Source organism: Dermacentor andersoni, chromosome 8, assembly GCF_023375885.2.
Source record: "Dermacentor andersoni chromosome 8, qqDerAnde1_hic_scaffold, whole genome shotgun sequence".
Lineage (NCBI taxonomy): Eukaryota > Metazoa > Arthropoda > Arachnida > Ixodida > Ixodidae > Dermacentor > Dermacentor andersoni.
Genome location: NC_092821.1, coordinates 117,684,161 through 117,712,027, shown reverse-complemented (window position 1 = coordinate 117,712,027; position 27,867 = coordinate 117,684,161). Strand labels below are relative to the sequence as shown.

The 27,867-nt window shown below is 46.1% G+C and overlaps 1 protein-coding gene across 1 annotated transcript; it reads left to right on the top strand.

The window, feature by feature from the left end:
- LOC126529163 (uncharacterized) lies at positions 1-27,493 on the top strand. The gene is made up of 9 exons (XM_050176762.3): positions 1-159; positions 2,146-3,770; positions 8,235-8,318; positions 9,430-9,513; positions 14,733-14,798; positions 19,604-19,750; positions 22,673-22,762; positions 23,404-23,521; positions 27,403-27,493. The coding sequence occupies exons 1-8, from the start codon at positions 120-122 to the stop codon at positions 23,503-23,505; spliced, it is 2,238 nt and encodes a 745-aa protein (XP_050032719.3). The 5' UTR covers positions 1-119; the 3' UTR covers positions 23,506-23,521; positions 27,403-27,493.
- The last annotated feature ends 374 nt before the right edge of the window (positions 27,494-27,867 follow it).

The window sequence follows — 27,867 nt, the reverse complement described above, 5'->3', positions numbered from 1 at the left end:
CCTTTCAGACAAGCGCCCGCTCTGCACCCGACGCGGAATCTCACGGTAACGGCAGGCAGCGCAACGCGACGGCTGGCAGTGGCAGCAGGGCACAGGAACCGTCTCTGCTGTCAAAGTTGATGCAGAGCCCTTGGCAGGACGGCACGTTTTCACTGGAAGGTTAGATGCAATGTTTGCCGGATTGTTCTTTGGCACAACTTTTCGTATACAAGTCGGTGCGCTTGAACTGCTCCTGGCCAACGTTTCGGAAGCAGATTTTTATACGTGCCTGTGTGGAGAAACACTCAGAGAGGGTCGTTTGTTGTTTAAAATCATGAAGAAAAAGACCTTGCGTTACCGTTGCTCGGTCGTTGATCACATTTCGCGACAAGAATCGGCGCACTTTATGGTCCCAATTGCTCATTATAACACTCGGTGCTGTTACTTCCTTGGTTTATCCAATAAAAACTACAACTTGTCTTTTTTTCAACGAACCCCCCCCCCCCCCCCCCGTCTTCCACAGCGAGAGCCTAAGACATTGCAGCTGCGCCGCTTCTGGGATCTGCAGCACGGAAAAGCAAAGCTTTCAATAATACCTTTCATTATTCTCTCTGGAACGCATCCAAAAGGTGCAGACTAGGGCGAAATTGCAGTTTTGCTTAACAGACTTTGCGAGTAACAGTGTAGAGCTTTTGTACTGAACAACTGGGGCCAAAAAATGCGACCTTGGTGCGAAATTTGAGAAAGAACGAAGCAGCCGTAATTGCAAATTAATTTTATTCTACGCTTTTGCGACACTAAAAGCACGTCCCTGCAAGTAACACAAGTGCACCACGAACTCGCCCCCATGAGCTTTCCCTTAATTGCCATAAACAGTTGTCGGCGAGATTATTTACATCGTAATATGCAAACAAAGCATGATGTCTTCTTTGCTCGTTTCTATCTCAGTCCTCGCATTCATTTCGCGCTCAGTAATGGTTATCGGTATAGATTATAACCGTAAGTGTGCCAAGCTTGAAATGCAAGACGAGTTGCCATAACTTGCATTCGCTACGCGTGTTTATATGCTGGCATCGTTGCATTTCTCCTGATGCTGCTGTGACTAAATCCTTCCGAGGAAGGTTTACAAAAATTGCGAAAGTGTAGCAGCGACGCTTTCTACTGTCCGCACTTTCTCACCCATGTAGTATGCTGCTTTAATTTTTGAATCGATATTCCAGAGTTCCCTAACACTGTATGATAAGGCGGTGTTTCTTCTAGGGAGTTCTTTTTACAAGCACATTCCAGACAGCGAACGATCTGCTATTAGCAGTATCTATGTATGCTCTGTTATCTAAGGCATTGTTTTGCTTGCTGTAACTTGCTGTTTTTGTTGTCGTATTGTAGTACTCCCACACCTTGCTGGGGCATCGTTAATTAAAAAAAAAGGTTATTAGAAACGTTGAGCAATGTAATTCCCAACCTGCTGTTGACTGTAATAATTTTCTTTAGTATTTCAGAAGTGCTTATAGATGCACTTTGTGTCACTTCTCCTGCTTGGGTAGCGTGCTTGCTCGCGGCATTGCAAAATAAAACGAAATAAACATGCCACTTCCCTCTGTACAGCTGGCGACTCGCTAAAATGGCGTAATCGATTATATGAGCAGGAATTCTAGCTTTATGATAGTAACTGCCAATTACTAGGTGGGAAACCTGAACACAGTAAGTGCACCTTGGATTCACTCACGGACTACCTCCAAGAGGCACAGACTTTCACCTAGGTTAAACCTCTCCCCCACTCCTTAGGAACCCCGTCGCCGTTTCCTTCCTCTCCAGATGGTAACTGCCTAGAGAGGACGTCGTACCCGTGTATGGCAAATAAAACACGTTTACGCACACCACAACGGCTGAGATAACTAATCTTACCTTAAGTATTGCCCTGTAACGTGGTGATACTTACTAGTAGAAAGAAGTGAAGGTAAATGAAAATGAGAGGAACGACTCCACTTAAAGCCGGACTTAGAAGCGCTGTGTGACGTGTGGGTCTTTCTACCAAAGGTTCGTTGCACCTGTATACATACACGTATACGTGTGCACAAACATACTCGTACACGCGCGTAAAAATTCTGCATAGCTTTGGAATTTTCAGGCTGACATACCGTACCTGTTTTTTTTCCCCCGTCAAAGCTGTCCCGGACGGAATGGCGCAGTACTACTGGCCTTTCAACGATAGTGACTTGGCACCACTGTTTCCGGAAAGCATCGATGCAGATGGAAACGTAAGCAGCTCTAGCGATGAGGGAGAGATCGAGCCATTTCGCACAGTTTCTCCGAGCCCATGCCCGCACACGCGTGAGGGCGAAGGTCCGGAACACGAGAGCTTCGACGAAGACGCCAGCCACCACCAACAGAATGCGGCAGACGTCCAGCGACTCGCAGTCCACCACTACATCACTGCTGCGCCGACGTCACCGTCGCAGAATTCATTTGGGCCAACGGGCAGCTGGTGGCAAGAGGACGCCGTCACCATTGCCCGGAGAGGGAACGGTGGTGGCATCGGGACCAGCGGGAGGACGTCCACGTCTCCAGTCTTGCTTAGTGGGGACGCTGAGAGCGTTACACGCCGTCGAAGACGCCACCGGCGCGCCCAGAAGAGCAGAAAGGGAAACGCCACGTCGAACGAGCACATTCGGAGCGTCCAAGGCTATCGAGGACTCCAGCATCGAGGGGCGACAGCATCAGAAGCGCGCGGCGTTGTGCAACCGGACGCCGTCGCCGACGCGAGCAAGGACGGCGGCAACGACGGTTGGGACGAAGACCCACGAAGGAAGCGATCGACCAGAACCAGGATCGCGTCGCTACTATTGCGGATCACGGAAGCTGATGGAGGGAGTAGGCGTCACGGAGAGAGTCAATGGCAAGACGAGAATGCAACGGGACGTGAGAAAGTGCCACCTGTGTACCATGAGGGCGTGCGCCGCCATCGAGAGCTGCTTCAAAGTCAGGAGGGGAGGCAGGAGTTCGTAGGTGGAGCCGTCCCGCAGCGGCACGTTGTCGTCCATTGCTCGAACAGCGTCAATGGCACGGCCCTGGACCGAAACGAAAATCAGGCGGTCGCAGGCACGACCGCGCCTACTGCAGTCTTGCCAAGGGAGAATACCGAAAGCGCGAACTACGGACGAAGACTGCAACGACAAGACGATCAGAGCGTAGAAAAGGTTAACGCCCACGAAGAGAGCGTTGAGGTCGTCCAGAGCAGTCGAAGTCTCCAGGTTCAGGACAAGGACGAGGTGCTGTCGGGAGGAAGCGATGTCGTCGCTGATCAACGGGTCGCTAACAGCAATTACAGCGCCGCGTCTAGCTCCTGGCGCTGGAGGACCCGGCAGTTCTCTTGGCTTCTGCAAAGACAACCAGACGAGAGAACGAAAAAGAACAATGACGCTATACGTGGTGTAACTGCCCGTCGTTCTCTTCTCTCCGCTGTGCTCGGTCCGCAAGTGATCCTAGATATAACGAAGCGCTTCGGCGAGTGTTCGTCGGGACACATGTCCCTGTACAAACTACTGGGAGAGGACGCTGCGGTGGTAATAGCCGAGAAGGCGTTGGGCAACGACAACACCATAATGGGGCTCATAGATTCCAGGATGTCCAATGCTAAGCTCGAAGAGTTGAAATCCAAGTTCTCCGGCGGCGTGAACTCGAAAATGGACACCCAGCTCAGACAGAAACTCGGCATAAGCGACGAAGTGAAGAGCGGACTCGGGCCCCTGTCAGGTGGCCCGACGATGAACTTCGAGGGGCTGACGAAAGCGGTGAGTAGACGACCCATGAAATGTGCTCGATTTACGTTGTCACTTACAGTGACTTTGTTGTCTCGTAGAGCTGCTAGGTCAACATCCTTTTTCACTTACCTAGAGGAAAATAAAAAAGTGGCTCAGTGGTGCGTATCCATGTCCCTGCATGGGAATGTGAGGTATTCAAATAAGCATTCCTCTCGGAGAGCCAGGACACCATAAAGACGTGTTCAATAAACAGCACGTTGTATGTCACCATGGCTGTGCCTCTACTAGAAGCGCGTTTATTGTGCCGCATTCCGTGTTATTAGGTAACAGTACTCCCTTTGAAAGCGGGAGAAATCGTGATTCTGTATACTGTTACAAGAAATAAAAACACTAACGGCGGGCCGCTTAACTTACAGTAAAGGTGACAAGGTCAGCGTTTCTTTGTACTACATTTTCAGCCTGTATTTTTGGGTGGGTTATGCTGCACGCGAGTTTGTAAGAACGCATCGCGTATTACACGTGAACAGTGACTATTTGCTAAGACTTAACTGTAAGACAGCCTTGTTTATGCAGCGATGACGCGGCTTTAGGCCAAGCCACGTTGCGGGTCAGCCCGCTCACTCGTATATCAACATTTTCAAGGTGACTCAGCGTCCGCTGCGAAAGTCGTATAAACAGGGTGTCTCAGATTTCTCATCTATCGGTAATGTCGTAAAACACTTATGCTCTACTAGGTACCGTGAGCATTACCTGCGCCTACATCCCAGTGGCCATGACGTTGCACTGCTGAGATCTATGTCGCAGGTTCAATCCTGACCGTGGCGACCACATTCTCATAGGAGTGAAGCGCAAAGAAAAAAAAAAACGCTCGTACACCAAGATTAGGTGTACCCTGTTGATTAAAAGCAACCTGGAGATCCTCACTACGGCACACGTAATACTGGCGTAGAGGTTCCTTGTACGCAAAATAGCAGAATTTAATTTAGTTTAGGAACTATGGTCCTTTTGTTTTGAATTGTCGCTCTTTTATCTAAACTAAATGATATTCCGGAGCGGTCCTTTCCGCGTGAACTGTTTAGGCTTCCTTTTTTTCCTTCTTCGACCATGCCCTTGTGTTCTTCGCAATCTCCAATAATATAGGTTGCCTTCGGAACAGTTCTTGCGGGTGTTAATGCACTTGATGAGAGTTTCTCTTCATAAATTTATCTTGTACGATAATAAATCAACTAGAAACGAAGAGCTGCGGCAACTATGTTTAAGAACGTCCCTATTCTGGAACGTAAAATGCTTTAGAAAAATACTGTAGAGATTTGGCATACTGAGAGATGGGCTAGTTTTTACGAGTTAAATTGTGGTGAAATGGCGCCAGAGAAAGTAAACGAGTACTGAGAGGAAGTCACAGTTTCGCCCGACACGCGAAGCATTGATTGCGATAGCAAAAGACTAGACAGCCATGCGAAGTAAGGTCAACCGTTTCATGAGCCGCATAAACTGCTGTAAACATTCGTTTCCTAACTAAATTAACAAGAGCGTTGTCACGCGCGCAGGCAGACATGAACACATCTCACTCGATGACCGAGGACACTCACTGTCATAACGCCGGCGTGATGAAGAGCGGCAGCAGCGGCGCGCGAATGGCCCTTTGTGTTACCTCTCGCTTTAGCGCGAACTAGGCTAGCAAGAACGCAGCGCACACGAAGCCATCAGCTATATCCGGTCGGCTAGCCTTCGAACCCAGCGCAGGTCGCCTCCGAGATAGGACGCGTGTGCCCGCGCTCAGCCGCGGCAGCTGGTGTTGAAGAGATGTGCGCTAACCCTCTACCTTCTCGCCCGCGCCTCCCAGCTCGTGTACATTTACGCTCCCCCCTCTCCCTTGCGCGCATGAGAAGACGGTGCGCAGACTTCCCGCCTTCCTCCCTTGCGAGCGCGAGAAGACACCGGCGCATCAGGCCAGCATACTTTTGGGCTCATCGTCACAAGCTTTCGCTCAGACCTACAGCAGACGGCGCGCGGTCGCGGTGGTGCTGTACTTTATAAGGAACGTTGCGGTCACGCCGACGGGGCAAGCTTGCCTGGAGTGCTATCTGCATAAAATGCAGACATTGTGCATACAAGTGCACAAGAACAAGTGAGATTCGAACAGGGTGCACAATAATTCTGAACTTTCATATTGATTGCATCACAAGGAAGCGTGGTTCATTCGGTCACCAGCTGTCAACGTAATTACTCTTGCTTATGCCGAAGAAATTCCCTCATTGCGGATCTTAACGAACGGCAAGCTTTGCTGGTCGCAGCCCAGCAGAGTATGTCCCTGCAGCCTATTCCGCTGAAGTGCTGACAACCTAGAGAGCATTATTAATTTCCACACCGCTGGTCCACTGCTGAACGACTTTGAATAACTGTTCGTAGCGTTCGCTAAAGCTTCTATGACATCTAGGGCGTCTGCATGAACGTGACAGAAGACCGTCGAGTCGGTTTGTGGGGCTGGTGCGTGCCTGTCGAGCTCGCGTAAACGCTAGCCGGTCGCGCTGAACGAGCGTCGAGTCGGGCTGCGTTAGCCCGAATGCATGAGGTACGTTGACTCATCCCGGCCCGTTTGGAGGGTTCATGTAAACACACACTGGTCAGCCCCGCCTGCGCCGAGACTTGCACGGGACCAATGTGACCTCTCGAGCGAGAACAGTATTAGCACAAGGCGAAGAAAAGCACGGTGCAGTGCAACCTCATCGTAGCGATAAGACCCATGAAAACTAGAGCTGTTGCAGACGGCTGCGGGAACCGGAAGCCAAGTTCGAACGCGTTGATGTCTCGGCTCGAAGCCGTGTACCGTCGGTGTCCACACTCGTGAGAAGCGAGTTGTTGTCGCGTCATCGTCCATGCTAGTATTTTTAATTCGTCAACATTCTAGGGCTGCGTCCCTCTGCAATTTGTCCGCCTGTCTGTAAAGCGTGACACGATATGCTCCATTGGTTACTCATGGGGTCATATGTGGGTACATGTGACAATGCCTTATGACTATGTATGATTACTAAGATTTATGAGTGTCTCTTTATAGTGAATACTCAAGAGATATTAAGAAAAATAATGTTAATAAGGTACTAATATTATTTAGTGAAATTAAGCCTAAATAATGCTATTAAGACTAATGAGGGGTAAGGAAGCCTAATATATATTAATTACGTTGGATTTAGGTGTAATAATGATCAATTGAGAGTAATTAAGCATAATTAGAGGAATATAAAATATATTACATAGTTTGTATATTAAGTAATAATTAACAATAAATGAATTAAGTTTAATCAAGAATAACTAAGGGTACTTAAGGTTAATGAAGCCTGATTTCTTTTAATTAAAAAGAAGACGATTAAGGTTAATGAGAATTAATTAACGGTAATTAGGATTATCTAAGCATGTATAAGAGTAATTACAATTACATTATGTCCAATCATGTTTATTCAGAGTAATGAAGTTTAATTAACACTACATTAGTTGATCCTAATTCAGATTAACTACGTTTACATTAATTTCGCTCAATAAAGTAGATTCCGACTAATTAGGTTCACCAATACGGTAATTCCAACACGTTATTACAATTATTGGAGCTCATTGCGTCATCTTCGACGCAGTGAGCCGCGGTTTGTGTAATTTGTCTTTAGTGCGGATGCATTCTTAACATTCACTTAAAAAAATAAACCGAGAAATCGTCGCCATTATCAGACCAGACGTGTTCCGATACGTCAGAGACGTATGTGTGCAATGTTAGCAACTGGAGAGAAAGCATACGCACTATCTGATAAGTCCCACTAGTGATTTCCACTTGGGCTTGTTGGCTTTCTCTTACGAACGTGTAGCATTCGACGTAAAAGACAGATGAAAAAAGGAGCACGATTACATACACTGCAGGAACTCCCAATGGGGAACTTCTGCAGTAATATTTTTCCTTCTTTCTTGCTACTTCAGCAGCGAGATAATTCCCTATCGTACCCTTAGCAGGTCCCTTGTACTACTACTTCTACTACTGCTACTACTACTACTGATACTATCACTTTTACTAGTGCTACAACTAATACTAACTAATACTATTGATACTACTACTACTACGATCAGTACCACCTTCACTATTACTTATGCTGCTGTCATCACTTCGTCCCGCCCACTACTTAGAATGACAGCTACTTCCACTGTTGCTATACTACCGCTACTGTAACGTTCCTGAAACTGCCCAGATTGCTTCGCCGGCTCTTACAGCCTTCCTCGCACCGCATTGGTCGATTTATCCAGCTGTCTAGACTACCGCACGGCCGTCGGTGTTCAAAACACTTGTACCCGAAGCATGTCCTAGATTGTGCTTCTTGGAAAGAGGCGACAATATATGCGACGTGCTTCCGTTCGACGTCACAGGCTTTCATTTAGCACCAGTAGAACATTTTATTCGTACATTTGTAATAAATTGCTTTTTTTCTTTCTTTTCCGTTTGGCCATCATTTCGTGCAGTCCACTGATGCTATGAGCGCCTTCAGCAAGATCAGCAATGCCAAATCGGAGCTCCGGAACGTCGCGAATCAATTACCCATTGCGGTAAGTCGAAGTTTCTCCAAAGTGCGCTCCGTTTTCGCGCTCTCCCGCTGTCTTCAAAGCTTTAGCATCGCCTTCATCGTCGTTCATTATCATACGTCATCATCATCAGCGATTACCTTGCGTTACTCGAGCTGCCGGGCGAGATTGAACAGAACGCACGTTTTTTTTTTTTTCAAAACTATCCATAAAGGTATAACCCGCCGTGATGGCATAGCTGCTATGCTGTTGCGCTGCTGAGCACGAGGTCGCGGGATCGGATGACGGCCGCGACGACCGCCTTTCGTTGGGGGCGAAATGCAAAAACGCCCGTGGTCCCGTGCAACGGGGGCACGTTAAAGATGCCCAGGGGGTCGAAATGAATCCGAATTCCCCCACTACGGCGTGCTTCATAATCAGATCGTGGTTCTGGCGCGTGAAACCTCAGGAATTAATTAATAAAGGTACACCAAAGAGCAGCTACAGATAGGATTACAACAGCGTTCTCAAGCAAACTCAAACATATATATATATATATATATATATATATATATATAGTTGAAGAATCTAAGGAGCACACTTATGAAAATGGCATCTTTTAATGTTTTAACGTGTCGGCCTTCATCGTCAATCAGAATAAAACTTCGCTCCTGTTATTCCGACGAAGGCCCTGCCCCGGCCGAAACGTTAAAACATTAACAGATGCAATTTTCGTGTGCTCCTTCGCTTCTTCAAAACTACCTATGCACCGGACCTACAGAACTTTTCCTTGAATCATATATATATATATATATACACTCCTGACCAGCAACAGTTGCACTTCGCTCCTCTGAAGAAGCAGGATGGGCGTCGCATGTGCTCCTGAACCACAATTTGTAACGTGGTCAACCTGGTTGAAATCATTAATCCGGCGCCTCAGTGAGGTACGACGTAATGGTAACGCATTTCTCTCGCATTTACTACTAAATCTCCGCTGAATTCTGCCTTTTTCGGTGTTTACTCACACGAAAGTAGGGCCCATGGCTGAAACGTCAGTTTGTCAAAACCTTTTCCATTTTCGACTGGACTCGTTGCCTATAAATATAGATTGATTATTGGTAGCGAATAAATGACATTTGTCTTACCTTTCTTGCAGACTGTGAAGAACAAGGTGAACGAGGCCGCGGACGCACTGGAAAATGTAACTGCTGATGACGAGAAAGGATTCAAGGAGGACATGGTACGTGCTTGAGTTTCTTTCCAATCCTCTTAATGGAAAAAATTTCAGCGCGACTAAAATAGTTTGGCCCCACCAACATACTCAGCAGTACAACAGCGAAGTGGACTTCGAGTAAACGCGTTCTCGTAAACGCGAACGCTGCTAAATTAATAGTTCGTAAAAGATCAGAAAAATAATGAACTTCTCACATATGCTCAGCGGGTCCTTGGTGATTGCAATTTGTATTGCAGTGATAGGGAAATTCATATAATTTAGTTCGGACGTTTAGTCAAACAGCGTAGTTCAGCGGTACCGTAAAATCGGATAACATGACAAAATATGCTATCAAGGATGTAATATAGCAAAGAGAGGTTAACACTTTTAGTGATTATATCACAGTTTTTGATGTTCGCAGGTGCTAAAAATGCCTTGACCCTAAAGGAACCTTTCGGTCTCTCAAACCATGCTTTATTTTTCATAGATAACGCATAGCCAGTTACACGTGAGCAAATCGAGAGAGAGGCTTCTCCAAAAATACGCACTACGCGCCTCTTATTATTTAGTACATGCTTCAAGAAGTACACATTTGCAAACGCAACCGCCGCGAGAAGCACGACCGCTAGTCGCTCTGCAGCAACAGAGTCTGCCGTAGTCAACCGCCAAATGTACGAACACGTGAAATCTCCATGTTTTCCGTGGGGACCAATGATCTGACTAGCCTTACACACAAAAGCACCTTTAAATACCATCGTCGCGCGAATACAACAGACACACAAAACAGCGCAAGAGCAAATTGACCCGGCGCGAAGTCACCGATCGTTGTCGGAGGTTAGCGCCGTGTGTGCGTGTTTGTGTGTGGTGCTCGCATGTTGTGCTCGCATGTTCTGCTCGTATGCTGTGCTCCTACGCTGTGCTTGTTTGCTGTGCTCGCATGTTGTGCTCGCATGTTTTGCTCGTATGCTGTGCTCCTACGCTGTGCGTGTTTGCTGTGCTCGTGTGCTGTGCTCGCATGTTTTGCTCGTATGCTGTGCTCCTACGCTGTGCGTGTTTGCTGTGCTCGCGTGCTCTGCTCGCATGTTCTGCTCGTATGCTGTGCTCCTACGCTGTGGTTGTTTGATGTGCTCGCGTGCTGTGCTCGCATATTTTGCTCGGATGCTGTGCTCCTACGCTGTGCTTGTTTGCTGTGCTCGCGTGCTGTGCTCGCATGTTCTGCTCGTATGCTGTGCTCCTACGCTGTGCTTGCTTGCTGTGCTCGCGTGCTGTGCTCGCATGTTCTGCTCGTATGCTGTGCTCCTACGCTGTGCTTGCTTGCTGGGCTCGCGTGCTGTGCTCGCATGTTCTGCTCGTATGCTGTGCTCCTACGCTGTGCGTGTTTGCTGTGCTCGCGTGCTCTGCTTGCATGTTCTGCTCGTATGCTGTGCTCCTACGCTGTGGTTGTTTGCTGTGCTCGCGTGCTGTGCTCGCATGTTCTGCTCGTATGCTGTGCTCCTACGCTGTGCGTGTTTGCTGTGCTCGCGTGCTCTGCTCGCATGTTCTGCTCGTATGCTGTGCTCCTACGCTGTGCTTGCTTGCTGTGCTCGCGTGCTGTGCTCGCATGTTCTGCTCGTATGCTGTGCTCCCATGCTGTGCTTTTTTGCTGTGCTCGCGTGCTGTGCTCGCATGTCTTGCTCGTATGCTGTGCTCCTACGCTGTGTTTGCTTGCTGTGCTCGTGTGCTGTGCTCGCATGTTTTGCTCGTATGCTGTGCTCCTACGCTGTGCGTGTTTGTTGTGCTCGCGTGCTCTGCTCGCATGTTCTGCTCGTATGCTGTGCTCCTACGCTGTGGTTGTTTGCTGTGCTCGCATATTTTGCTCGGATGCTGTGCTCCTACGCTGTGCTTGTTTGCTGTGCTCGCGTGCTGTGCTCGCATGTTCTGCTCGTATGCTGTGCTCCTACGCTGTGCTTGCTTGCTGTGCTCGCGTGCTGTGCTCGCATGTTTTGCTCGTATGCTGTGCTCCTACGCTGTGCGTGTTTGCTGTGCTCGCGTGCTGTGCTCGCATGTTCTGCTCGTATGCTGTGCTCCTACGCTGTGCGTGTTTGCTGTGCTCGCGTGCTCTGCTCGCATGTTCTGCTCGTATGCTGTGCTCCTACGCTGTGGTTGTTTGCTGTGCTCGCGTGCTGTGCTGGCATATTTTGCTCGGATGCTGTGCTCCTACGCTGTGCTTGTTTGCTGTGCTCGCCTGCTGTGCTCGCATGTTCTGCTCGTATGCTGTGCTCCTACGCTGTGCTTGTTTGCTGTGCTCGCGTGCTGTGCTCGCATGTTTTGCTCGTATGCTGTGCTCCTACGCTGTGCTTGCTTGCTGTGCTCGCGTGCTGTGCTCGCATGTTCTGCTCGTATGCTGTGCTCCTACGCTGTGCTTGTTTGCTGTGCTCGCGTGCTGTGCTCGCATGTTTTGCTCGTATGCTGTGCTCCTACGCTGTGTTTGCTTGCTGTGCTCGCGTGCTGTGCTCGCATGTTCTGCTCGTATGCTGTGCTCCTACGCTGTGCTTGCTTGCTGTGCTCGCGTGCTGTGCTTGCATGTTCTGCTCGTATGCTGTGCTCCTACGCCGTGCTTGTTTGCTGTGCTCGCGTGCTGTGCTCGCATGTTTTGCTCGTATGCTGTGCTCCTACGCTGTGCTTGCTTGCTGTGCTCGCGTGCTGTGCTCGCATGTTCTGCTCGTATGCTGTGCTCCTACGCTGTGCTTGTTTGCTGTGCTCGCGTGCTGTGCTCGCATGTTTTGCTCGTATGCTGTGCTCCTACGCTGTGTTTGCTTGCTGTGCTCGCGTGCTGTGCTCGCATGTTCTGCTCGTATGCTGTGCTCCTACGCCGTGCTTGTTTGCTGTGCTCGCGTGCTGTGCTCGCATGTTCTGCTCGTATGCTGTGCTCCTACGCTGTGCTTGTTTGCTGTGCTCGCGTGCTGTGCTCGCATGTTTTGCTCGTATGCTGTGCTCCTACGCTGTGTTTGCTTGCTGTGCTCGCGTGCTGTGCTCGCATGTTCTGCTCGTATGCTGTGCTCCTACGCTGGGCTTGCTTGCTGTGCTCGCGTGCTGTGCTCGCATGTTCTGCTCGTATGCTGTGCTCCTACGCTGTGCTTGTTTGCTGTGCTCGCGTGCTGTGCTCGCATATTCTGCTCGTATACTGTGCTTGTTTGCTGTGCTCGCGTGCTGTGCTCGTGTGCTTTGCTTGCATGCTGTATGCTGTGCTCGTATGCTATGCTCGTGTGCTGCGCTCGTGTGCTGCGCTCGTGTGCTGTGCTCGCTTGCTGTGCTCGTTTGCTGTGCTCGCATGCTGTGCTCGTGTGCTGTGCTCATATGTTGCGCTTGTGTGCTGCGCTCGTATGTGGCGCTCGTATGCTGTGCTCGCGTGCTGGGCTCGTGTGCTGTTGTGCTGTGCTTGCATGCTGTGCTAGCATGCTGCGCTCGTATGGCGTGCTGGCATTCTGTGCTCGTGTGCTGTGCTCGTGTCCTCGACTGCTTGTACTACACAAGTATTTTGAAGTGCCGTATTGCCGTACCACTATTCCGAGACACAAGGTGGCTAAAAGTGCCTTCTGGTCAATCCCCCTTTCCTCCTAATGCGCTGGTGCGCGCCGAGGTCGTGGCATATGTATACCGTGAAATGCTGATCGGACCGTTTAACTGCTTCACAGGCCTCTCACTCAAACCGTATACTCCAAGCCTGCGTATGAGGTGTGTTGCTGCACAAAATCGTCCCGAGGAAATCAACGGCGTCAACATGGCTACGAAGAATAAGAAAAACGGGAGGGGACTGTGTGCGAGGTGATTCGCTTGCGCAAGTGCAAATTTTTCCTCCCGAGGAGCACTTGCTACTGGGTTTCTGGCCTGTCGCTGTCTACAGGAGAAAGTTTTCTTTGTCCTTGACCTCCCTGACTCTTTCGTTCAAACATGTTCGACGAGGACATACTCCTATAAGGAGACCGGTGATGGGACTTGAAGTAAACATACAGCATTTCAGAGATAGACCTAAAGCCTATCGTGTATTTAAAGCTGAATTTGCATTTTCAACCTGGAATTTTGTTTCATAATTGTCAGAATTTGGAGAGTTAAAAGATTGAAACATGAATTCTTCGCATTCGTAACTCTTTACTAAAGAAAAAAAAGAGAGAAAGAAACGTATACCACATACAGGCGGCATCTGCTAGCTCGTCGAAAGCGGTCAGTTGTGATGTATTAGCAGATTTGCATTGTACAATCGATGTTTTTGCAAAACTGCGCGTTACAAATTGCTGCTACATTGCAAAGGGATGCATATAATATCTTGACTTCGGTTCAGATACTACTATACACAATGTCTCAATAATAGCGCTCTTTTAAAGTTATTTTTTGTTGCTAATTTACGTAGTTCTAAACATTGTCGTTCGTGTATGCACGTTTGCAATGCTTTGACTTTATGACTGCTTTTGCAGAGGACTCCACTAATTGATATATATTTTTCTTTTGTTTTTCTTCACAACTACCACTGTAGCAAAGCAAAAAATATATCTCAATTCCGATGTGATGTAAGTAGTAGTAGCTACCGAGGGAAATTACTCTGCTTGGTCGACGTCTACTGTCTCGAAATATTAGATATCAGTCCCAAGTAGTATTTACGCTGTCCCCACTGTAATTACATTTCCTTTCGCTTTTATTTACTCATAGCAAGCACACTGTGCATTGTAAAACAATATTTTCTTTTGCCGTTATCTACATTGAAAAAACGTTCCCATTCACCGGCGGTTCACCCGTTGTGTAACTCGTTAGGATTTCTAGCTCGCCACTTACTCCTGCATGCGTTACATTTCGCAGGCTTTGGATGCATTAATTGACATTCTCTGAAAATATACGTCAGTATCAGGAATATAGAAAAGGGGGTCCCCCAGTCGACGACTCCATAGGTACCTCCTGTAACGACTAACTAAAATAAGGCAAATAAGTATTGCGGTTGCACAGTATAAAGTATAACTTAACACGTGAAGATACTACCTGGTTAGCAGAACAAAAAAAAAAGCAGCAAGGTGGCTGTATGTAAAGGCTTTTTTTACGTTAGATTAGGAAGTTCGTCATGCCTGTACCTTTAATCATGAGAATTCCAGTAGTACTGAAAATCATCTACGTCGCAATCGTAATTTGAATATACCATAACTTATTGCCTATATCTTTGAGTGCGGACAGATAACCGAATCTGCAGATAGGATGAAAGCGCCGTTCGATCTGCATTTCAGAGCGCCATCGGAAACGCTGCGAACGCCCTCACCGCAGCCTCCGTGGTGGACGGCAAGAGCCTAAACGTGAGTTCACTGCACAAGGGGTTGTACTTCGAGTGGAGTCAGTCAATGACATGTTTCTCGTATTTGTGACCGCCGTGCTACGAGTTAAATAACTTAAAAAAAAAGCACTGCACTAATGGTCCAGTAAACTTTCCTCTATATAACGATCCCGATGTTAGGCGCTTGGGTAGGATGGTTGCAAATACGTTCGCAATAGTGTATAATATGTTTTAGTTGCATCGCTTCAGACGGACGTCTGACGGACGTCTCACGTCAAAAAAGCATTGAAGCAGCTGTATAGAAACTCTATGTCCTAGAACTAGAAGAATATCGTAACTATGTAAACTGTCTATTAAAAGCGTCGGAACCGCATAATTATGATGCATTAAGGTTGTGGCTTGAATGAAGTCAGTTCTTTGTTTCCGGGAGTTCTGCCAATTTACTGTTCAGAAATTAGGAGTATATTTCCCAGCGGCTGCGGCAAAATTTTTTTTTGAGCTTCGTTCAGCCTAGTATGTGCAAATTGTAGCACTGCGGTGTATATTTTGCGAAGGTAGCCTTGATGCTTCGTGATAAATTTCCGCGCTTATGTTTTTCGTCAATTTTTGTAAAAACATGCCCTGTTCCACAAACAACCCCTGGCCGTTGAGTGGATGGCGACGACTGAAACTCGTTTTGGCCAACACGGGAAGCCTTCCTCTTCTGTTCATAAAATGTCTCCACGTTGCGTTAGAAGTGTCAACCTTTTGCAGAACCTCAGAAAATGAAAAACTGGTAAGGCAATTCACTCTAAAAGACAAACGTCAAGAAAGAAAGAAAATTTTTGTTATTACTTCAGGAACTTTCTTAAAATGGATCTTACAGGAGTTACTTAACATAAGAAGTCGCAGTGTCGCCCGAAAGGCGAAAGCGTTTTATTATGGTAGCAAACTGTTAAACAGCTATACGAAGTAACGTGAATAGATTTATCAGCCGTAGGAGCTCCTGTAAACATTTACTTACTAACTTAATGAACGAGTATGGTGTCACGCACACACAGGCAAATATAAACCCATCTCACTCATTGATCACGGACCCTCGCTTTCAGAGCGCTCACGGGATGGAGCGGCAGCACCCTTCGTTGTGCTTCTCTCGCTTCAACACGAACGAGCCGCTTGAGACCACAGCGCACACGAAGCCATCAGCTATCTCGGATTGCCTCACCTTTGTACCCACCCCAGATTACCTACAGGATTGCACGCTTGCAGCCGATGCCAGAGTAGGAGAAACGCAACCTAAACAGCGTGCCCCCCCCCCTCCACGTTTGGCGCGGGCCAGGAGAACGCGCCGACGTCCTCGCCTTCCTCTCTTGCGCGGGCGAGATGAAGCAACCATCCTTCTCGACTGACACTGGCATGCTTTCCCTCGCACCTAAAGCATACGGCGCGGGGGTGCTATCGTATCGCACTCGGACTTTATACGAAACCTCACGGCGACACCGACGGCGCAAATTCGCCTGGGATGTCCATGAATTGCTATTGCGAGGGAAAGCGTGCGAGCGTTATCCGAGAAGGATGGTTGCAGGGTGTGGCAGCGTCTTCTCGAGCGCGCAAGCGAAGAAGGCAGCAAGGGAGTGTGCCGACTTCTCGCGCGCGCATACCAGGGATCAGGGAAATGTGCGCGCGCAAGGAGAGGGACGGTGGCGCAGGCTAGCGTGGGTCTCTGCTAGTACTCCAGCCGCGCGCGTCGTATCTCTGCGGTAATCTGCAGAATAAAAAGGTAATATGTGGTGGTTTCGGAGGCTAACCGACCCGAGATAGCTGATGGTGTCGCATGGGTTCTCGTCCTGCGCGCCTGGTTCGCGTTGACGCGAGAGGCAGCGCGAAAGGGAATTCTCTCGACGCCGCTGCCGTTGCTGATGATGCTAGCCTTCTTGAAAGCGAGTATCCACGTTCATCGAGTGAGATGGATTTACGTTTGCCTGCGTGTGGCGTGACACCATGCGTGACACCAGCTTCAAGGCCAACATGACTGTAGGCAGGCAGATATGCCTGAGAAAATTACCCTTGATTTCTGGAAAAAGGTTAAAGTGCTTGACGGATCAGTCAGACCACATGGAACAAGAATGTATCGGCCGTATCCTGGCCGAAACGTCGAAATTAAATGTTTGTTTTTGCTTCTTTAAGTGCGTCTGCATTATTGCTCTTGGAGCGAAGGCAGGTTCTTGTAATAAATTATTATTTTGTAATAAATTAAACATGAAAGCTGTGGGACTACTTACATTACTACTACTGCTACATGCACACGCACACATAGCATATCTATCTATCTATCTATCTATCTATCTATCTATCTATCTATCTATCTATCTATCTATCTATCTATCTATCTATCTATCTGTCTATCTGTCTGTCTGTCTGTCTGTCTGTCTGTCTGTCTGTCTGTCTGTCTATCTATCTATCTATCTATCTATCTATCTATCTATCTATCTATCTATCTATCTATCTATCTATCTATCTATCTATCTATCTATCTGTCTATCTGTCTATCTGTCTATCTGTCTATCTATCTATCTGTCTATCTGTCTGTCTGTCTGTCTGTCTGTCTGTCTGTCTGTCTGTCTATCTATCTATCTATCTATCTATCTATCTATCTATCTATCTATCTATCTATCTATCTATCTATCTATCTATCTATCTATCTATCTATCTATCTATCTATCTATCTATCTATCTATCTATCTATCTATCTATCTATCTATCTATCTATCTATCTATCTATCTATCTATCTATCTATCTATCTGTCTGTCTGTCTGTCTGTCTGTCTGTCTGTCTGTCTGTCTGTCTGTCTGTGTCTGTCTGTCTGTCTGTGTCTGTCTGTCTGTCTGTCTGTCTGTCTCTGTCTGTCTGTCTGTCTGTCTGTCTGTCTGTCTGTCTGTCTGTCTGTCTGTCTCTGTCTGTCTCTGTCTGTCTGTCTGTCTGTCTGTCTGCAGGGTGTGTCCTGAATGTAATGTCAGTGAATTTATTGTGACGCGTCCGTACATTTTCAATTCAATAAATCACGGGCCTGTCCATGAGCGCTGATTTTTTATTTTTGTGCAAGCGAATATGCAGCGCTCGTCAGAACAAAAATTTGCGATCGAGTTTCGCATGAAACATGGCAAGACCGCTGAAAAAACTTACTATATTCAAGACTGCTTACAAAGAGCATGCCCTGTCAGATCGGCAAGTGTTTCGTTGGCACAAGGCCTTTTTGGAAGGCCGGTATGACATCGACGACGAGGACCGCGCCGGACGGCCATCCACGACCACCACGACTGACAATGTGGCGCGAGTGAGGCCACTTTTGAACTCAGACCGACGATTAAGTGTTTGCTTAATCGCCGACATGTTGAACATCCCGAAAACTCAAGTCCATGAAATCGTTACAAACGATATCGGCACGCGGAAGGTGTGCGCAAATATGGTTCCAAACGTGCTCATAGACGACCAAAAGTCACGTCGCGTTGAAACATGCCAAGAAAACTTCGACATGTGCAAACATGATCGAAAACTATTAGACAACATCATTACAGGTGACGAGACTTGGGTATCTGAATATGACTCGAAGAGCAAACGGAAATCATTGGAGCGGCACACGCACTCGTGCTTTCGCCAGAAGAAAGCCAGGATGAGCAAATCAAAGATCAAGATCATGCTCATCATTCTTTTTTTTTGACATCCGCGGACTGGTTCATCACGAGTTTGTGGAACCTGGAACCACTCGGAACTCCAAATTTTATGTGGAAGTCCTCAAACGACTGAAATGCATGGTTCAATGCACCCGGCCGGACATCTCAGACAACTGGAAGTCGCACCACGATAATTCGCCGGCCCACAGCGCCTTCATCGTCACAGACTACCTGGTTAAAGCTGGGGTGCCAACGATCCCCACCCTCCGTACAGCCCGGACTTGGCTCCCCCCGACGTTCTTCTGTTTCCACGCTTTAAAACGCCGCTGAAAGGCAAGTATTTTAGGACAGTGGACGGAATCAAAGCAGCTTGCACCGCAGCATTAAAGGCCATTCCGGAGGAGGATTACCACAACGCATTCGAGAGCTGGAAGTCTCGCTGAAGCCGATGTATCGACTCAAAAGGAGAGTATCTTGAATATTTTTGTACTCTTGTATCAATAAATTCAATAAATCATTTTTAATCGCCTTACTGACATTACTTTCAGGACATCCTGTATATACGTTTCTGATAGAATTGACCCTTGTATGTGTCGCATAGTGCCAGGTTCTTTAGCTTCCTATAAGCTCTATGTACTGCGGCTATGTGTACTACAATTGACAACGTGACAACTATGCAACAATTATTCTAAGGCGAAAGCCTTCGATTTCCATGTTTTTAGGTCGCGTTGTGAGGTACAGAAAATATTACGCGAACTAAGCAAGGCCAGAAGCGAACTAAAGCATATCCAGCCGCGTATACGGGCTGAACCATTAGCAGAGTTAATTAACGATTGATCAGTGATTGGATTAAGGTGGATAAAGGTTGATTAAAATGGATTAATGATTAAGGTGGATTAAGGCTAATTACAATAGGCTTTACGAGGCTTTGGCCTTCGCATCTCTTAGGCGAAGCTAAGGAGACCTGGAACTTTTTCTTTAATACAATTATTTTATGTAAGAGAGTAATTTACTATTACGAGTCAAATAATCTTTCTCTTTTGTGTCCTCTTTGTGTGCAACAGGAGAGAATCCTACGTCTGCAGATGTAAAACAATAGACCGAAAGATGTTAATGACCCTTTAACGGCGCCTCCGGAACGGGTACACGAGGACATCTATTTTTCTGTCGTCGCAGACCTACCTGGAGGAAAACCTCAATGCGTGGGATACGAACAAAGCGGCTATGCAAACCTCCGTCGATACCTTCGTCGACACCGTGAAGGGCATGACTAAAGGCTTCGAAGGAGACGTCGAAAAATTCTTCACGCAAGCGAAGACGCAGGTAAGTGGTGTCATTGTGAGGAATTTGAACGGCGAAGGTATTTTGATACGTGTACTTGTTTTATGGGGCGACCACGTTTCACCGCCTAACAAATGTTATCGCACAGCGCAGGACGCGCCTGCATGTATTGGAAGTTTCTGGAATGTTATCGATGGTTCCATCCGCTGTCTGTCACCGAACCTTGTGTAATTGGATTGCATGTATGTTCGACGCGAATGGTGTAGAACTTTGTTGAAGACACGAGAGTCCCAGCGATTACTCTGGAACATTCGACGACTGATGTACAAAAGCCGACGCGCTTGACCCGCGCTGATCAGATTTCCGACGATCGCCGACTGCGTTCGCCGCCATCGTTGTGCTTTAAATGTAACTTGCTGTTGAGGGCACAAGTTCGCCTAATAAAGATTTAGTTTCGCCAGTTACAGTTTCGCTACTGTCACGTGACAATACGGATCGCAGTGAAACCTCGTTATAGCGAACTCAGCCAACAATATGCCCGAAATATCCGAGCAGAATGTAGTCCGTAATGTGAAGTCCGAAAGCGGGCAGAGAAATTGCCTACTTTTGAGTGCAAGTAACGAGTCTCGTCGTGACCCAGTCGTGATGGCCAAGTGTACCGACTTTAGCTTTTGCTCTACTGCTGGGCTCAATAAACGAGATTTCCTTTGTCTAATTCGTGACAGTTAGCTCGGTCCCATATTCATCTCTTTTGTCTTCCGTTGCATTGTCATAATAACAAAGATGGTTTCGTCCTTGTTGTGATTGTAGTTAAATTGCAGACCCTAACCATTCACATTACTTGCAGGTTTACCAAAATCACACACCTTACACGGGACAGCTAAGTAAATACAAAACATGCGCTGTGTACTTCGCTGTGCCGTCAAAGGTGTGCGCTTTTATTAAACTTGCAAGTGTGAATCGATGTGCTACTAACGTTTGTAGTACTTCTATCGGTACTTGTATCCATGCCGTGTTAGCAATGGAACTTACAGATGTTTCTTGATGTGAAAATTTAAAGCGCGATATGGTAGGACTAAAAACTTACTTGCGCCTGTAGCCACCCTGATCATGAGATACAAATTTCCAGAAAAAAAAAAAACGGGGTGGAGCGCATACAACAAACACTGCTTCGTCGTCACTGGTAGTTTACCGCTATCCTTGAAAAGAGAAATATGCAATAATTGCATTTTACTGGTGCTAACACATAAGGCAGAAACTTCGAGGTTAATGGAGAAGCTTCAGACGTGAAGAAACTGCGCTACGACTTATGGAAACAAATGTTACGCTTAACGTTAACACACGCAAATGCAGCAAAGTGGATAAGCGAGCAAAGCGGGGTAGCCGATATTCTAGTTGACATGAGGCAAAGGAGACTGAGCTCGGCAGCCTATTTATCGCGTAAGGCGGGTAACCGGGTGGTATTTTAGAGTAGCAAAAATGAGCTTCAGGAGAAGGGAAGTACAGTGCAGCAAGGCAGAAAAGGAGGTCGTGGGATGAAATTAGGAAATTTGCAGGCACAACTTGGAATCGGCTATAGCACAAGACAGTGGTAATCGGAGATCGCTGGAGAGGCCGTCGTACTGCTGCCGTGGACAAATGTGTGGTGATGATAATGAAGATATCTATCGAATGTATGGTTTATAGTGGATTAGTCTGTGTGTGCGCGCGCATTCGCTGGGAACAGTAGCAAACGACCATGGTTAAGTATGTACGATTTCAAATTTTTGGTGAGACGTAAAACGTAGCAAACATTGTCTGCGCAGTCGCGTCGCGCCATAGGTAATGCGGATATCTTTATTTGTTTCATTAACGCCATCAGTGTCAATAATCTGGAAACTTTTGTTGTCCTCCGCAAGCTGATTTATGGCACATTGGGATCAACCGAACAAATACTTACGGAATCGCGTTTCATGTTTCTCACTTTCGAACCGATTACTTTGTTGTGTGTGCTCTCTTCAGGCTTGAGTTTTTCGATGACGGGTGCCCATTGTCACGGAACAAGGTGACAGTGACGCGTCTGGCGCTTACGCTACCGGAAAAATTGGAGCCTATATCGATGAAGCACCCATTTACAGTAAACCAGCACAATGTTCGCAATGACACGTTCAAGTTTTCACTTTTCCCACGTGCGATCAAACAATGGTATCTTCTCCACTCAGACATAGTTCCCTCTCCGCGACTTTCACCGTTCATCAGTCTACTAGAGACATCAAACACAGAAGACGCCACTTAACGCACCCACATATCTTAACTGTAAAACTTATTTCTGCGCTTGGAATTTCTACATTTCAGGCCCCAAACTGGCTACTTCTGCGCTGTTATCTGTTAGCTGTATAACTTCTCTAATCTTACATGGGTTACTTATTCGCTATTTTTTATATAAATTCTAGTAATACTATATTTTTTACTGAGCGATGTTGTTATACCAACCAAAAATATTGTACTTCACATCGTCATTGGTGATTTGTGCAGTAGTTAAGGAAGCTTTTTCTCTTTTTTTTTCTTTTACTGTACCGTGTAGCATGACCTGTTTGTTTCCTTTTGTAGAAGTATCTAATACAATGCCCACCTGCATTGGTCTCACTGAGACTGGCAGTATCTCAAACAAATAAATAAAGTAGGCCCTGTCGTTTTAACGCGACAGCGTTAAGGGCCCGGTGTCGCAGATGCAGACACCGACCTGCGACGGTGTCGGCACCTGGCGTCGAGCGTCGTATGTCGCTCCGAAAAAAAATTTGTTTTCTGCCATCATATACACGTTGATTTAGCGCAGCATGAGCACGTGACTCTAATCTCTAATAAAGCTTCTTTGATGAATGAGACACCATGTTTGCGCGTGGTGAACATGTTTAAGTGATGATTACAGCATTGAATGACAGTGAACTCCCTTGCAAAGCCTGCACTGCATGCTTCTCTGCGCAGGTGCGAGACAACATCGGAGATTGCCACCCGATATACGTGATCTACCTGACGACGGCGAACACCCTCTGCGATGGAGCCGTGAAACCGTTTGTAAGAAGGCAGTCCATCTGAAGCTCCACTGGAAGCTTTATACTCTGTCTTAGAGGGCCCTTCACCAATTTTTGGCATTACAAACGTATATGCGCCGTGCAAAAATAACTTGGAGAATAAGACTTTTCAAAAACGCGCGTAAACGTAAAACGCACGCATATTATAAGCTTCAAATTCATACGCCCAATTTATTCGCCTGAGATTTTATAACAGATGCGTTTGCAGAACTCCGATATCTATTTGTGGCGCACAATGAGGGATTTGCAAACAGCGTGCTGCAGTTTTTTTTTTACTCTTGCCTATTTCTTGCTATTTTCGTTAAAACATTGCAAGTTCCGAGCTAAAACTCTGCTTCATAGAGTTTCTACAATTTAGCTTTTTTTTTTTCTATCAAGAACAACAAATTTCGTTCCATTCGGCCTAGTTGTTGTCTGCTAAAAGTATTTCTGCGTTTGGCATGGATTCGAATAGGGAAATCGCAGTTGATTGCAAAGGTGAAGCTTTTTCTGAAGTCTCTAAACAATCGATGGACTGTTCTGCTCCTTTTGTGTAAATCGCAGTTGTTTGCAAAGGTGAAGCTTCTTCTGATGTCTCTAAACAATCGATGGACTGTTCTGCTCCTTTTGTGTCGCTGCTCGCAGGCGGCCTTCTGGCTCATGGTGTGGTTGTACCTCGCGCTGGGCATTCCTGCATGGATGATCGCGCTCGCTTTGTCCTCTTATTACGCCAAGCTCTCGCACTAGGCCCAGTATTCCCGTGGTAAGACTTTCGCCTGAACCGACTTGCTGCCTGAATTACTTCGCTGCTATACCCTATATGATCCATTCGATTTGTGTGGAAACAAATTTTTTTTTCATTAGCCACTAAAATAAAGCAAAATGTGCAATAAAAAAAAATCAGGACGTATACAAGGAAATAAATAAAAACTTGGAGGAGGATTAAGCTTCGCCTTTAAGAGGAAGCTTTAGCTCGGGCCCAACTCCAACGCGGCCTATTCAAACACATGTAAAACGCAAAAACGTTTTTATGAGATAACCCCTGGACCGATTTTGATGAAATTTGTTGCATTTATTGCAATTTGTTGCGATTCTAGTGACTATTGGAAGCGGAATTTCGATTTATGGCTTGAATTTTCTTAAAACGATCTTCAAATATGTGACCATTTTAAAAAAATAGAAGCACGAAGTTTACAAATTCATAGCTCTGCATCAAGAACTGATATCGCGGTTCTGTAAACGGCATCCATTAGATCATTCAAAGCGGACAAATTCAATATGCCATTTTACATCTTATGTGAATTTGTTACGTTGGTTACAACAGTTTTGCAAAAGTTGTATTTCCCTATGATTAAATTTGTTTTTATATTCATGTGTAACATATCAATTTTGTCCGCTTTAGATGTACTGTTAGATGCAATTCACAGAATTGTATTATCATCTTTAGTGGTTGAGTTAGAGTTGTAAACCTTATAGTTCCATTTTTTGAAAATTTTCGATTTTCGCAAGTTCTTAATAAAACATTGACGACCTAGCTCAAAAATTCGATACCAACAGTGACTAGATTTTAAGTTTGTCTTTTAAATGCAACAAACCTCGTCAAATTTGGTGCAGTGGTTGCCGAGAAAAACGAATTCTCCTTTTACATGTATTTAGATAGGAGCACCAGAGCTAAAGCTTCCTTTTAAAGAGTGGAACGCGATAGCGTTATCGGGGCCAATTGACGCCGACACCGACGCCGGATATTTTGTGACACGGGGCCCGACAGAAAACAACGGTGGGCCGATCCCGGCGGAAGTGCAGGGCAGGGAAAATGGCTCATACCCCGCAAGGCACAGGCTACAAGCAGTGACCCACCAATAGGCCATACCTACGTAAGCAAGGAAAAGCGGGTCTGTGTGACTTTTCGCGTAAGAAAATTGTTTTCTCCTATATGCAAACTATTTTCTCATGCACTCAAATTACAGTTAGACGCTATCATGCCTGTAGATTGTGTGTAAGTCGGACTTTACGAATTTTGTGACGTATTTTACCTCGAGAAATTCGATTATCTCAGTAATGCCTCTGCGTCACGCGGAGTGCCTGCGTGTTTGTGGTTCGCGATGATCTTTTTTATGACTAATGACGCCACCGACGGCGGACGCTGACACCGGAGATTCTGCGTAATGGGGCAGTTGACGCATCGCGTTAGAACTCCGTCACCAAGGATCTTTTAAAGAGTGCATAACAAAGATAAAAGTGAGCTGGGTAAGGCAATTAAAAAGGGGGGGGGGGCGCTGTAAGGAAGTAAACAAATTATTTGGATCATTTGCTTTATGTTCATTTGTTTTTTACTATATCATCACCGGTTTAGTTGCCTGTCTCCCACAGTGGGCTTGTGCAAGTGAATAAGGAATCATTAAGATCATGATCATCATTTTATGTAGTTTGTGAGTTGTCTATAGAGTTTGGGCATCGCGCTAGTTCTTGTGCACGTCAAATAAAAGCGGGCTGCTGTATACAGGAATAAGTAAGAAGGGGGGACGATGAGGCCGGGCCTTGATTCGTAGGTGAAATAAACCGCCCTTCAGAATGCGAAAAAAAAAATCAGCTCAGGGGAGCGAAGCAAATGAACAGCTTTTAATCATCTGTCAAAGGAAGAACTTAAATGAGTCCATAGATTTTAAATCAACACGTCATGTCCTGCGGTCGTGAAGCAGGTGCCTATTAGAATAAGGAGATGGCCGACCAAAACGGCGTTGTCGAACAAACTGATGTTCCAGCTCCCACTAGGAAGCCCTCTTCACCCAAGGCTACCGCGTTAAAGCCAAAAAATGAACTTCGTCAACACCATTTCGGTCGGCGTTCTCTTTATTCTGTCCAAGATGCAGTTCCTAAATTGCCGACAGAGTCTGCAACTCTGCTTCATTGTTCTTCGCAATTTGTATTCAAGAATGGTTATATGCTTATAAGATTGGCTATAGCTTTAGCAGAGAAGAAGTTTGGGCGTGTTGGTGGGATACATTCAGACTGGGATACATAGCGCAACAAAATATGACACAGGGACAAGCAGAACACAGGACGAGCGCTCGTCCTGTGTTCTGCTTGTTCCTGTGTCATATTTTGTTGCGCTATGTGTCCCAGTCTGAATGGCTATAGCTGCATCGCATTCTTTGTATACTCTTGATTATCTGTAACCATTATATTTGCTTTGATCCTCAGTGGTTGAACAAGTCGTGTCGCCAGAAGCAACGTTTGGCAAGCGCACTCGAATTCGCCAAGGCTCTCAGTAGATTTAGGCTCTGAAGAGGGCAAGTGCGCTTGTCGACACTTTGGCCGCGAAATGGGTTGTTCGAGCGATGTTGGCCACTCGAAGCATCTAAATTCTCGTGAGCGCCTCTTGAATATGCTTGCCAACTTAATACTCTTGCTGGTCTGCTGCAGTGTCTAAATCATGAAAGAAACTGTGTTCGTTAACTTCTACGTAATCTTGAACTATCCGTACTTTACTTATTTACTTCCAGTATTTTTGTATTTATTTATATCGCTGTTTTAAGCCTCCATAGCTAATCGTACGTTTCGCATTGCGAACGTCCTGTAACTGTAGGTCCCCTGGCAGTTCACCCTTTGGTGCCTCCATTTGTGTGACGGGTATCTTGTAAAAAAACAGTAATGATGCTAGTACAAATTTTAAGACACTAGAACAAACAGGAAAGGAAGAAAAGTGATGCAAGTTACGGCCCCTAATGAGCCAATATGTAAAAAGAATTTTGACTGGCCGAAGATCGTCACAGACATATTGTGAAACGCTATTAGATTATGCAAGTTATTCTTGGGACTTAAAGTGCATGTGCTTCCTTTGAACAAAATTTATGACGAAGTCTTTCGTTTGTTTTACTCAGGCAAAAAATTTTCGAAATGTCTGTAGATAATAGCGAAAAAACTTCATTAGACTTTCTCTAAAACGTGTAAGCAATTTTTTGAGACGGTTGGTGAGAGCTTGCAAATTATCAGATTTGCATTTTCTCCTTGGAGGAGTACAGAAATTGGAACGTTCCTAAAGCTTAACTGATTGTTCATATGATTTTCGTGAGGTCTCACTTAAACTACCGCTGAACAGAAAAAAAAAAATAGATGAATAAAACGAAGCGAAATAGAAAAGAACAGAAGAAATGGAAAGACGCGATTGAAAATAATAATAGACATTTTTAAAGTGGACTATAGAAACAAGAGAAAATGGAAACCATTTTGACAACACACTTTTCCTGATCAGTGCTTTCACGTGTACTATGTATGACCCGATAAAATATCAAGAAAATAATAATAAAGGCTAACAAGAATACCAGATGAACTTTGAGGACCAAGCCGCACTTCAGCCTACGACTCAGGGCTCTGTCGCTGCTGTTGTCGGAAAACGTTGCGCAACCCATATTTATACAGGAATAAACAGCAGGATGACTTTAATGCATTCCAAACAGAGCTGCTGTTGGAGTGTGCATCATTAGCGAAAAGCTGACGACACTGGCCGTTCTGACTCATCAACGACTGAAATGTGCGCTGGCGTCTTGCACAATTATCTATTCTTGATGCTCGATTTCACAGTGGATTCGCGTAACTAACGGCGTTCGCATTCTTTCTTTCTCTTTTTTTTGCCGTCGCGCAAAGGGCTGTATTTACGAAGACTCCGCACGGCTGACTTGGATATTGCCCTCGACGTGGTCAAATATACCGCTGTCGACGTCTTCGCACTTTGTTCACAAGTCATCTCAGAAGCTGAAAAACAAACAAACCCCTTCGGAACGCCAAGTGTGACTTTAAAACAGTTTTAATCCGTAATGTGCCGCGCCAGTATTTATTTTGTTTTTCGCGAACCTCGCGAAAATGTAGTTGTGTTTTGTGAAACATTTATATATAGTTGTGCTTACCGCGCTCAGTTCGTTCTTCTTTTTTACAATTTTTCGGACAGCCATGTTTCTAGGTGCCTGCGGCGACGGACAAAATATCTTGGCGTGGTATCGCCCTTATTGCTCCGTAGCACACCGAGAGATGAACTTTGACGTTTGAAAGCAAACTTTGCTGTTTGTATTGATGTGTTCAACTTTCCTCGATTGCTGCCTTTGTGAGGATTAA